Genomic DNA, 12749 nt, shown 5'->3' with positions numbered 1-12749 from the left:
TAGTAGTCAACACTACAGAGAATGTATGAGCCCTGTGGTGGTAGTAGTCAACACTACAGAGAATGTATGAGCCCTGTGGTTGTAGTAGTCAACACTACAGAGAATGTATGAGCCCTGTGGTTGTAGTAGTCAACACTACAGAGAATGCATGAGCCCTGTGGTTGTAGTAGTCAACACTACAGAGAATGCATGAGCCCTGTGGTTGTAGTAGTCAACACTACAGAGAATGTATGAGCCCTGTGGTTGTAGTAGTCAACACTACAGAGAATGTATGAGCCCTGTGGTGGTAGTAGTCAACACTACAGAGAATGTATGAGCCCTGTGGTTGTAGTAGTCAACACTACAGAGAATGTATGAGCCCTGTGGTTGTAGTAGTCAACACTACAGAGAATGTATGAGCCCTGTGGTGGCAGCAGTCAACACTACAGAGAATGTATGAGCCCTGTGGTGGTAGTAGTCAACACTACAGAGAATGTATGAGCCCTGTGGTTGTAGTAGTCAACACTACAGAGAATGTATGAGCCCTGTGGTTGTAGTAGTCAACACTACAGAGAATGTATGAGCCCTGTGGTGGCAGCAGTCAACACTACAGAGAATGTATGAGCCCTGTGGTTGTAGTAGTCAACACTACAGAGAATGTATGAGCCCTGTGGTTGTAGTAGTCAACACTACAGAGAATGTATGAGCCCTGTGGTTGTAGTAGTCAACACAACTGTTTTATTTTTATAATACAGCCTATTGATGTCTGTTAATTATCACAAATACCTGATATTCAATAAGGATGGAAAAGGGGGAATCTGATCTGTGTCTCGTGCTGATCTGCACACTGTTGTCGTTCTGTCATTAATGTCACAATGTACAAAATCAACATTTGAAGCATTTCTTGGACAATTGCTCTTTTGGATGGTAATTTATGAGATTTTTTTTGTGGAAACATGTTTTTCATTTCGCCCTGTTAAACAGACCCAAAAAAATTGGGAATCTATATCGAACCCAAAAACCCTATATGGACGCTACTCTAACTTCACGTACTGTGTTAGTAGCAGAACACACTGACTACAGGCTACTCTTCAGGTTCCAGTCACCTCGGAGACCGTAACCACAGTAACCCATCGTGGTTACCTTGTCCTTTGACCCTCCTCATTCTAGAGTTATTTTGACGGTTGGTGACAGTTGATCTTCCACCTGCCTCACCAGAGCCTGGTAGTAGATATCAGCATGACGGCAGAGTGGAGGCGGGGCTGGGGGGGGATGTGGTTTCCTTACGCATGTGTCTGTGTTCGGCATGCGTCACACCGTTGCTCTACTGAGTAGGGGAACGCAGGGGAAGCGAAAGCACTGACGAACTCACACACGTCTATGTGGTCAGCAGTATACCAGGTCAGGTGGGTTATGTTAGATAGAGAATGTCATGTTGCTTCAGCTGGTTGTTGGGACAAGAGGACGGTATATTATTCTATCATTCTGGTCCATTCCACCCTAGAACATTCTGTCATGCCGGTCTAGAACATTCCATCATTCTGGTCCATTCCACCCTAGAACATTCTGTCATTCTGGTCCATTCCACCCTAGAACATTCTGTCATGCCGGTCTAGAACATTCCATCATTCTGGTCCATTCCACCCTAGAACATTCTGTCATGCCGGTCTAGAACATTCCATCATTCTGGTCCATTCCACCCTAGAACATTCTGTCATGCCGGTCTAGAACATTCCATCATTCTGGTCCATTCCACCCTAGAACATTCTGGCATGCCGGTCTAGAACATTCCATCATTCTGGTCCATTCCACCCTAGAACATTCTGTCATGCCGGTCTAGAACATTCCATCATTCTGGTCCATTCCACCCTAGAACATTCTGTCATGCCGGTCTAGAACATTCCATCATTCTGGTCCATTCCACCCTAGAACATTCTGTCATGCCGGTCTAGAACATTCCATCATTCTGGTCCATTCCACCCTAGAACATTCTGTCATGCTGGTCTAGAACATTCCATCATTCTGGTCCATTCCACCCTAGAACATTCTGGTCCATTCCACCCTAGAACATTCTGTTCAATCATGCTGGCCTAGTCCACCCTAGAACATTCTGTTCCATCATGCTGGCCTAGTCCACCCTAGAACATTCTGTTCCATCATGCTGGTCTAGTCCACCCTAGAACATTCTGTTCCATCATGCTGGTCTAGTCCACCCTAGAACATTCTGTTCCATCATGCTGGTCGAGTCCACCCTAGAACATTCTGTTCCATCATGCTGGTCTAGTCCATTCTAATTAATAACCACTTCTCAATGGATTCTACCAAACCAGTTTTCTTCCCCTTCGGTATTGGTTTGGCCCATGTGGTTTTGGTGCCGCGGTGGTCTGCTCTGCTCTGCTCTGCTCAGTGGCGTTGGTCTGCTCTGCTCAGTGGCGGTGCTCTGCTCTGCTCAGTGGCGTTGGTCTGCTCTGCTCAGTGGCGGTGCTCTGCTCTGCTCAGTGGCGTTGGTCTGCTCTGCTCAGTGGCGTGGTCTGCTCTGCTCAGTGGCGCTCTGCTGCTCTGCTCTGCTCAGTGGCGTTGGTCTGCTCTGCTCAGTGGCGTTGGTCTGCTCTGCTCAGTGGCGTTGGTCTGCTCTGCTCTCTGCTCTGCTCAGTGGCGTTGGTCTGCTCTGCTCAGTGGCGGTGGTCTGACTGGGTGCTCTGTGGAGACGCTTCCATTAGCTGTCTCACTGGTTTTACACTGTCAATGGGTTTAAACACAGTGGCTATGGTTTAAACACAGTCTATGGCGGTGCACTGCTCTGCACAGTCTATGGGTTTAAGCACAGTGGGTTTAAGCACAGTCTGTGGAAGCACAGTCTATTTTAAGCACAGTCAGTTTACACTGTCGGGTTTAAACACAGTCTATGGGTTTAAGCACAGTCTATGGGTTTAAACACAGTCTATGGGTTTAAGCACAGTCTATGGGTTTAAGCACAGTCTATGGGTTTAGCACAGTCTATGGGTTTAAGCACAGTCTATGGGTTTAAGCACAGTCTATGGGTTTAAACACAGTCTATGGGTTTAAGCACTGCTTTAAACACAGTCTATGGGTTTAAGCACACTGTCTTTAAACACAGTCTATGGGTTTTACACAGTCTTTTTAACACAGTCTATGGGTTTTATCACAGTCTATGGGTTTAAACAGTCTATGGGTTTAAGCACTGTCTTTTTAAACACACTGTCTATGGGTTTAAACTGCTTTAAACACTCTATGGGTTTTACACTGCTTTAAACACAGTCTATGGGTTTTTTACACTGTCTTTAAACACAGTCTATGGGTTTAAACACAGTTATGGGTTTTACACTGCTTTAAACACAGTCTATGGGTTTAAGCAGTCTATACACTGCTTTAAACACTCCCTCATTCTTACACAAGTCTATGGGTTTTACACTCTTTAAACACAGTCTCTCCATCGTTCAAAACACAGTCTTTTTTACTCTTTAAACACAGTCTTTTTAAACAGTTATTTTATTTTAAACACTGTCTATGGGTTTTAGCTTTAAACAGTCTATAATCTTTAAACAAGACAGAAACACAGTCTATGGGTTTTTATACTCTCTCCTCATTCTTACACAAGCTCTCACTCTCTCCATCGTCAATCTTTTTTCTCACTCTTTATTATTTTATTACTGTCACAAGACAGACGTCACATTCAAATTCTCAAAGCTTTATTTGATTGTCAACCAACCTGCGGCGTGACAGTTGATGGCAGTTACATTCAAATAAGACTTAAGTTGTTCTCAGGAAAGGAAAAAGACTGTCGTCATCTGATAATTAACTGGTGGTAATAATGACTTCATTAACCTTTTAGGAAGCAGAAATAGGCCTGTAAAACAATAATAATGACTTTATTAACCTTTCAGGAAGCAGAAATAGGCCTGTAAACAATAATAATGACTTCATTAACCTTTCAGGAAGCAGAAATAGGCCTGTAAAACAATAATAATGACTTTATTAACCTTTCAGGAAGCAGAAATAGGCCTGTAAAACAATAATAATGACTTTATTAACCTTTCAGGAAGCAGAAATAGGCCTGTAAACAATAATAATGACTTCATTAACCTTTCAGGAAGCAGAAATAGGCCTGTAAACAATAATAATGACTTTATTATTATTATTATTATTATTATTGTAAAACACCTCCTGTTTTAGCTCTTAGAAAGTATCAGTCACTTATTCTGGAAACTTTCTGTATATCAGTGTTCGTTTTATGCATGTCAATAGATCATCTCCATGACTGAAGACTCGAGGTTGTAACCACAGCAGAAGTCCCGGGGGGGGGGGGGTCTTTTCCCCCCATGTTGTGTATGAGTCACAGAAGAGACTTGAACAGTTTCCGGTGACAGAGTGGAACCCCGAGTGGGATGGTTAACATTGGAACTGAGTGATTTGTGACTTGGATGTGGTTACCCACTTGCCCCTGGATGCTAATCTAAAGCCACGGTCTAACGCTACCTAGTCCTTCTGGTAGTAGTTGCCCCCCCGCTCTGGTTTCACAGCTCCTCACATGCCCCCCATGTTAGCCCAAAATAGAAAGTCCCCATCCTGGGGGTTAAGGCATCGTGGTAGTGTTGCCTCTAGTTTCAGCCTCCTCCTGGGGGTTAAGGCATCGTGGTAGTAGTGGTACCTCTGGTTTCAGCCTGTGGTAGTGTCTGGTTTCAGCCTCCTCCTGGGGGTTAAGGCATCGTGCCTCGTGGTAGTTTCAGCCTCCTGGGGGTTAAGGCTAGTTTCAGCCTCCTGGGGGTTAAGGCATCGTGGTAGTGTGTACCTCTGGTTTCAGCCTCCTCCTGGGGGTTAAGGCATCGTGGGGGTTCTGGTTTCAGCCTCCTGGGGGTTAAGGCATCGTGGTAGTGTTGCCTCTAGTTTCAGCCTCCTCCTGGGGGTTAAGGCATCGTGGTAGTGTTGCCTCTGGTTTCAGCCTCCTCCTGGGGGTTAAGGCATCGTGGTAGTGGTACCTCTGGTTTCAGCCTCCTCCTGGGGGTTAAGGCATCGTGGTAGTGTTGCCTCTGGCCTCCTTTAAGGCATCGTGGTAGTGGTACCTCTGGTTTCAGCCTCCTGGGGGTTAAGGCATCGTGGTAGTGTTGCCTCTGGTTTCAGCCTTTCCTGGGGGTTAAGGCATCGTGGTAGTGTTGCCTCTAGTTTCAGCCTCCTCCTGGGGTTAAGGCATCGCCTCCTCCTGGGGGTTAAGGCATAGTGTTGCCTCTGGTTTCAGCCTCTCCTGGGGGTTAAGGCATCGTGGTAGTGTTGCCTCTAGTTTCAGCCTCCTCCTGGGGGTTAAGGCATCGTGGTAGTGTTGCCTCTAGTTTCAGCCTCCTCCTGGGGTTAAGGCATCGTGGTAGTGTTGCCTCTAGTTTCAGCCTCCTCCTGGGGGTTAAGGCATCGTGGTAGTGTTGCCTCTAGTTTCAGCCTCCTGGGGGTTAAGGCATCGTGGTAGTGTTGCCTCTAGTTTCAGCCTCCCTGGGGGTTAAGGCATCGTGGTAGTGTTGCCTCTGGTTTCAGCCTCCTCCTGGGGGTTAAGGCATCGTGGTAGTGTTGCCTACCTCTGGTTTCAGCCTCCTCCTGGGGGTTAAGGCATCGTGGTAGTGTTGCCTCTGGTTTCAGCCTCCTCCTGGGGGTTAAGGCATCGTGGTAGTGGTTGCCTCTCCTGGGGGTTAGTTTCAGCCTCCTCCTGGGGGTTAAGGCATCGTGGTAGTGTTGCCTCTGGTTTCAGCCTCCTCCTGGGGGTTAAGGCATCGTGGTAGTGTTGCCTCTGGTTTCAGCCTCCTCATCGTGGTAGTGTTGCCTCTGGTTTCAGCCTCCTCCTGGGGGTTAAGGCATCGTGGTAGTGTTGCCTCTGGTTTCAGCCTCCTCCTGGGGGTTAAGGCATCGTGGTAGTGTTGCCTCTGGTTTCAGCCTCCTCCTGGGGGTTAAGGCATCGTGGTAGTGTTGCCTCTAGTTTCAGCCTCCTCCTGGGGGTTAAGGCATCGTGGTAGTGTTGCCTCTAGTTTCAGCCTCCTCCTGGGGGTTAAGGCATCGTGGTAGTGGTACCTCTAGTTTCAGCCTCCTGGGGGTTAAGGCATCGTGGTAGTGGTACCTCTAGTTTCAGCCTCCTCCTGGGGGTTATGGCATCGTGGTAGTAGTGGTACCTCTGGTTTCAGCCTCCTCCTGGGGGTTAAGGCATCGTGGTAGTAGTGGTACCTCTGGTTTCACAGCTGTTCTGTGTGCATGTGGTATTCTCAAGACCACAGCTTGGTTTCTCTCTTTCTGTCTTTCTCGCTCTCCTTTCTTGAACACACACACACACTCTCTTAGCCTAAACAGACACACACACACACACCTTCTGTTTGTTCTGTTCTGTCTCTGCTACTTCCTGAGCAGCTTGTTACTCAGGGTTTCATTTATAGATGCTGTGTGTGTGTGTGTCTGTTTTGTTCTGAGATCTCTGCATTTCCTGCTCAGTCCAGCGGGCGCAGGAAGCGAGTTTCGCCACATTGCCTTGATTTCCATGCAGTGCTGCGCGTGAGAGTCAGAGGTCAACACACTTTTCTTGTCTTCCTGTTTTAAAAGGAGTCCTTGGCATTTCACATCCACCCAGACAACAGTACTTTTGATTCACTTTTAATATGAATAACATGACCTCTGTAGTAAGTGTGTTTGAACTCTGAATAACTGAACCAATCTGACATGTCCTCTCCTCTCCTTTCCTCTCCCCTCCTCTCTCCTCTCCCCTCCTCCTCCTCTCCCAGGGGGAGTCTGTAAAGTATTTCCTGGATCATTTGGAAAAGCTGGGACAGCCGGTAAGTCCCACCCATCTCTTATGCATCTATACACGACTGCTGATGAAGTAACCGTCAGAATGAAAAGAGAAGTGAAGCCATCCCTCTCTGTGGTTCTATCCATCTCCTCACATATCTTCATCTCTCTGAGGTGTCAGGGTGTGCTACCAGCGAAGGCCTGATCTCCTTCTGACTAAAGAGGGGGAAACCTCTCCCTCTCTCTCTCTCTCTCTTTAGTCTTTCTCAACGTTTCTCCCTGTTGTTCACGGGCAGTGCAGAGGAATGAGGAGTGTGTAACTCTGTATCTCTGGCTGGTATCCTGATGGTGACTTGACTGGTGGCTTTCCAGTGCAGCCTGACCTTTGATGTCACAGCGTCTAGAATGTCAGGAATTCTCCTCTGGAATGGAACACAACACACACACACACACAACACACACACAACACACACACATACCACACACACAACACACACACACAACACACAACACACACACACAACACACACACACACAACACACACACACACAACACACACACAACACACACACAACACACACACAACACACATACCACACACACATACCACACACAACACACATAACACACACAACACACATACCACACACAACACACATACCACACACACACAACACACACACAACACACACACAACACACACACACATACAACACACACATACAACACACACACACAACACACACACACAACACACATACAACACACACATACCACACACACATACAAAACACACACAGACAAAACACACACAGACAAAACACACACATACAACCTTCCTTGAGTTTGTAAAGATCTCTTTCCTTCAGTTTGTAAAGATCTCTTCCCTTCCTTCCACCCTTCCTTCCTTCCTCCCTTCCTTCCTCCCTTCCTTCCTCCCTTCCTTCCTTCCTTCCTTCCTTCCTTCCTTCCTCCTTCCTTCCTTCCTTCCTTCCTTCCCTTCCTCCTTCCTTCCTTCCTTCCTTCCTTCCTTCCTTCCTTCCTTCCTTCCCTTCCTCCCTCCTCCCTCCCTTCCTCCCTCCTTCCTTCCTTCCTTCCTTCCTCCCTCCCTTCCTTCCTTCCTTCCTTCCTTCCCCTCCCTTCCCTTCCTTCCTTCCTTCCTCCTCCTTCCTCCCTTTCCTTCCTTCCTTCCCCCTCCTCCCTTCCTTCCTCCCTCCCTTCTTCCTTCCTTCCCTTCCTTCCTTCCTTTAAAGATCTCCCTTCTTTCTTCCTTCCTTCCTTCAGTTTAAAGATCTTCCTTCCTTCCTTCCTTCCTTCCCTTCCTTCCTTCCTCCCTCCCTTCCTCCCTTCCTCCCTTCCTTCCTTCCTTCCTTCTTCCTTCCTTCCTTCCTTCCCTTTGTCCCTCTTTCCTTCCTATTTCCTCCCTCCCTTTGTTTTCCTTTTTCCTTCCTTCCTCTTTCCTTCCTTCCTTCCTCCTTCTTTCCTTCCTCTTCCACCTTCCTTCATTTACCTTCCTTTAAAGATCTCTTCCTTCCTCCCTCCCTCCCTCCTTCACCTTCCTCCCTCCTCCCTCCCCCTCCCTTCCTCCCTTCCTCCCTCCCTCCCTTCCTCCCTCTCTTCCTTCCTTCCTTCCTTCAGTTTAAAGATCTCTTCCTTCCTTCCTTCCTTCAGTTTAAAGATCTCTTCCTTCCCTCCCTCCCTCCCTTCCCTCCTTCCTTCCTTTTCAGTTTAAAGATCTTGTTCCTTCCTTCCTTCAGTTTGTAGAATGTCCAATTTGTTTTCATGTTTTCTTTTTGGTCTTGTCTCATTAGTTCCTTCTGTGCTGTCTGCACCTTCCCATTTACACCCCTGTCACTCACAAGCCCCCCCCTGTCACTCACAACAACGAGATGATCAATTCTTCCTCTCTGACAAGCGGTTTCACTTCACTATTTTCATTTGAGGTTTGTTCCCGTCAGAATGGGTCATATGGACACCACAACACATGGAGACATTATTATACTGTAATAGGGGAGAAGTTAACCTTTTCTAATGAAACCCTGTTTATGTCTCAACTCCTCAGATTGAGAGCAGAGCAGACACTACTACAACAGGAGTATCAATGAACATGGATTCTGGAAAATTAATTCTCAGTTTATCTCGCGCTGCATTCGGGTACTGCTAGCAGCATTTTAGCCAGACTGTTGTACTAGCTGTCTCGTCTGTGTTTTATAAATGTGCAATAAGCATAAAACACAGTTTATAGGAGAAATTTTCAACTCATTCTCATTCTGATAAATCAGGTAGGCCACTTGATTTCAACATCTGAACAAAGTGGACAGGAGAGCATGCTGCTCAAACAGCTGGAGATGTACAGAAGGGTGTGTTCATCACAATCTGTTCTACCTGGTTAGCTAGCAGATCTCTCTCTCATTTACTCGCTCTCTCCGATTCAGCAGGATATCCTGTTCGCTTGTCTACTAAAGGCATCCGTTAGTACCAACCTTCTCCATCCATCACTCTCTCGTTCTCTCTCATTCTCTCGTTCTCTCTCTCTCTCATTCTCTCGTTCTCTCTCTCTCATTCTCTCGTTCTCTCTCTCTCTCATTCTCTCGTTCTCTCTCTCTCTCATTCTCTCGTTCTCTCTCTCTCTCATTCTCTCGTTCTCTCTCTCTCATTCCATCGTTCTGTCTCTCTCGTTCTCTCTCTCTCATTCCATCGTTCTCTCATTCCATCGTTCTCTCTCTCTCATTCCATCGTTCTCTCTCTCATTCCATCGTTCTCTCTCTCTCTCATTCCATCGTTCTCTCTCATTCCATCGTTCTCTCTCTCTCATTCCATCGTTCTCTCTCTCTCATTCCATCGTTCTCTCTCTCTCATTCCATCGTTCTCTCTCTCTCATTCCATCTTCTCTCTCTCATTCCATCGTTCTCTCTCTCTCATTCTCTCGTTCTCTCGCGTTCTCTCTCTCATTCTCGTTCTCTCTCTCTCATTCTCTCTCATTCCATCGTCTCTCTCATTCCATCTTTCTCTCTCTCTCTCATTCCATCGTTCTCTCTCTCTCTCATTCCATCGTTCTCTCTCCATCTCTCTCTCATTCCATCGTTCTCTCTCGCTCTCATTCCATCGTTCTCTCTCGCTCTCATTCCATCGTTCTCTCTCGCTCTCATTCCATCGTTCTCTCTCGCTCTCATTCTCTCCTCCAGGACTACCTACCAACTCAGCAGGATATTCTCCTGGCCCGTAAGCCCACTAAAGGTATCCACGAGTACGACTTTGAGATCAAGAACGTTCCATTTAAGATGGTGGACGTTGGGGGTCAAAGGTCGGAGAGACGGAGATGGTTTGAGTGTTTTGACTCTGTCACCTCCATCCTCTTCCTTGTCTCCTCTTCAGAGTATGACCAGGTGGGTCTACACACACACACACACGTTTCTGTCCTTGTGAATGAAATTAAATGACCGAGAATTTGGATGCATGCACAAACACTCTCTTAAATCAGCTCACACACACTCTCACACACCTGTCTTTGGATGTTAAATACAATTAAATACCACTTGTATGCGTACACACTCACTTGAACACACAAACTCTTTCTATTTCTCACACACACACACCCTACTCCCCTAACCTCCTTAACCCCCCCCAGGTCTTGATGGAGGACCGTCAAACCAACCGTCTCAGCGAATCCCTCAACATCTTCGAGACGATCGTCAACAATCGTGTTTTCTCCAACGTCTCCATCATCCTGTTCCTCAACAAGACAGACCTTCTGGAGGAGAAGGTGCGCGCCGTCCCCATCAAGGACTATTTCCCAGAGTACCCCGGGAGCCACACAGCCTGGTCGACGTACAGGGGTTCCTAGTGGACTGTTTCCGGGGAAGAGGAGGGACGTGACGCAGAAGCCCCTGTACCACCACTTCACCACAGCCATCAACACAGAGAACATTCGCCTGGTGTTCCGAGACGTCAAGGACACCATCCTCCACGACAACCTAAAGCAGCTGATGCTGCAGTGATCCCAGGGGGTTATGACCTTTTTGAAGTCACCTTTTGGCCTTTAACCCCCCCCCGTGACTCCTCACCATGACCCACTGACTTGCCGTGATTGCAGGGTGATGAACAGAGAGCAGAAGAGTTGTTGTGTTACACTGTGTCACTGCCTTTTAAGTCACCCTTTGGCCCTTGACCTTTAACCCCTGCGAGCCCTCACCTTGACCCCTGATCTCCAGTCACCTCTGGTGCAGGCTGTCACCTATGACCCTTGACCACTGAACCCTGTTACCACTTCTAATAGCCTTGTACCTGGCAGTTCTATCCCTCCCCCCTTCTAAACCACTGTAAATGAGCTCTCCCAATCCCTCCCCTCACACATCCCTCTCCTCTCTGTAATGGACTATTCCAGAGTTTGTAGATATGTTGATGTGTTCTGTAGGATGAAGTTGCTCTCAGACTCTGATCCTGGGTCAGTTTTTAATTTCCCCCACTAATGGTTAATGACAGGATATGGGGAGGGGAAGCTGGTCCTAAATCTGTTGTTCTATATTACTATGTTCACTCTGTTGGTTCACTCTTAACTCTCCTGTCTCACTCTGTCACATTGTAACCTGTCTGAGAAGCCCAGACCACTGCTGGAGGTTAGCGGTCAATGGTGAGGGGGTCAACTGGCCTTTCTGTGTTGGAGGGAGGAGTCAAAGGTCGTCACCCACGGCAACCAGGGAAGAGGGGGTGGTAAACGCTGTAGAACAAAATGATGATGATGACTGTGTTTTACTGGCGTCAGCCTGTCGCTATGCACCTCCACTCACACCTGCCCCGAACTGGCTTGATTCTACACTTCCTTTTCCCTCAGAGCCTGATTATGACATCACCATGCCCCCCCCCAACACCGTTCTGACAGCCAATCAGTGTCACTATCTGGATGTGGAACCAACTGCAGCGGAGAGCTTGTTATTTGTTGTTGTTGCTGAGGGGGAAGTTAAAGAGTGGAGGGACTTTACAACACTGTACTAAAACTAATCCTTAATGATTCCACAGATACGCCTTTTACCACTGTCTGATGATTACCTATCAAACAGAGCTACACACACACACACACACACACACACACACACACACACACACACACACACACACACCCTGCCCATAGAGACTCTTCTGACCCGATCCTGGTCTTACTGTTTGGAACTTTTTTTAAACTTTTTTTTTCTCACATAGATTTATTATGAATATATGTACCTAAACATTGTCTTAAGTTATATTCGAAAGGTTTTACACAAGTTTGATTTACACCTGCTGATGGACAGTGTGAAAGGCTATGGACGAGGGTGTGTGAACACACGCGCTCGGACGGACTGGCTCGGACGGACTGGCTCGGACAGACCAGTTGATAAACTACTGAGCTAATTCTCAGGATACATTGTGGACCACTTCTTTGTGTATTTAGAGCAGTGATGTTCATTGTGGACCACTTCTTTGTGTATTTAGAGCAGTGATGTTCATTGTGGACCACTTCTTTGTGTATTTAGAGCAGTGATGTTCATTGTGGACCACTTCTTTGTGTATTTAGAGCAGTGATGTTCATTTGCCTAAGTCCTAAAACACACACAGACAGACGGCTGTCCGTCAGAGGCTGGTAGTCTAAACAACTTGCCTGCCAGCTATATCCCCTCTTCCAGTCCTTTTTCTTTCTCCCCTCTCTTTCTGTCTCTCTCTCTGTGTTAGTGTAAGCACGTGATCAGCCTTGTAAACCCCGTGGAGGCTCATCCTAGAGGGAAGAGACAGTGATTAGCCTTAACCCTGTGGAGGCTCATCCTAGAGGGAAGAGACAGTGATTAGCCTTAACCCTGTGGAGGCTCATCCTAGAGGGAAGAGACAGTGATTGATAAGCCTTAACTCTGTGGAGGCTCATCCTAGACATACTCTTATCACTGTCAGGGGAAAGTGATGGGGAAACTGTGTCAAATGATTTGATTTAATTATGAATCTTTCTCTCTCTCCTTAACTCCTCACCAAC

The 12749-nt window shown here is 47.0% G+C and overlaps 1 protein-coding gene across 1 annotated transcript in view; it reads left to right on the top strand.

The window, feature by feature from the left end:
* The window catches only part of LOC135529345 (guanine nucleotide-binding protein subunit alpha-13-like), a 34832-nt gene extending 24077 nt beyond the window's left edge, over window positions 1–10755 (top strand). The window contains 5 exon segments of the mRNA XM_064958128.1: window positions 6747–6797; window positions 9940–10140; window positions 10383–10560; window positions 10563–10610; window positions 10613–10755. Of these exon segments, the coding sequence (XP_064814200.1) occupies window positions 6747–6797; window positions 9940–10140; window positions 10383–10560; window positions 10563–10610; window positions 10613–10752 (618 nt within the window). The 3' untranslated portion in view covers window positions 10753–10755.
* The last annotated feature ends 1994 nt before the right edge of the window (window positions 10756–12749 follow it).

Source organism: Oncorhynchus masou, unplaced genomic scaffold (assembly GCF_036934945.1).
Source record: "Oncorhynchus masou masou isolate Uvic2021 unplaced genomic scaffold, UVic_Omas_1.1 unplaced_scaffold_1140, whole genome shotgun sequence".
Lineage (NCBI taxonomy): Eukaryota > Metazoa > Chordata > Actinopteri > Salmoniformes > Salmonidae > Oncorhynchus > Oncorhynchus masou.
The sequence above is the reverse complement of the archived record's forward strand: the minus strand, read 5'-3'. Positions and strand labels throughout refer to the sequence as shown.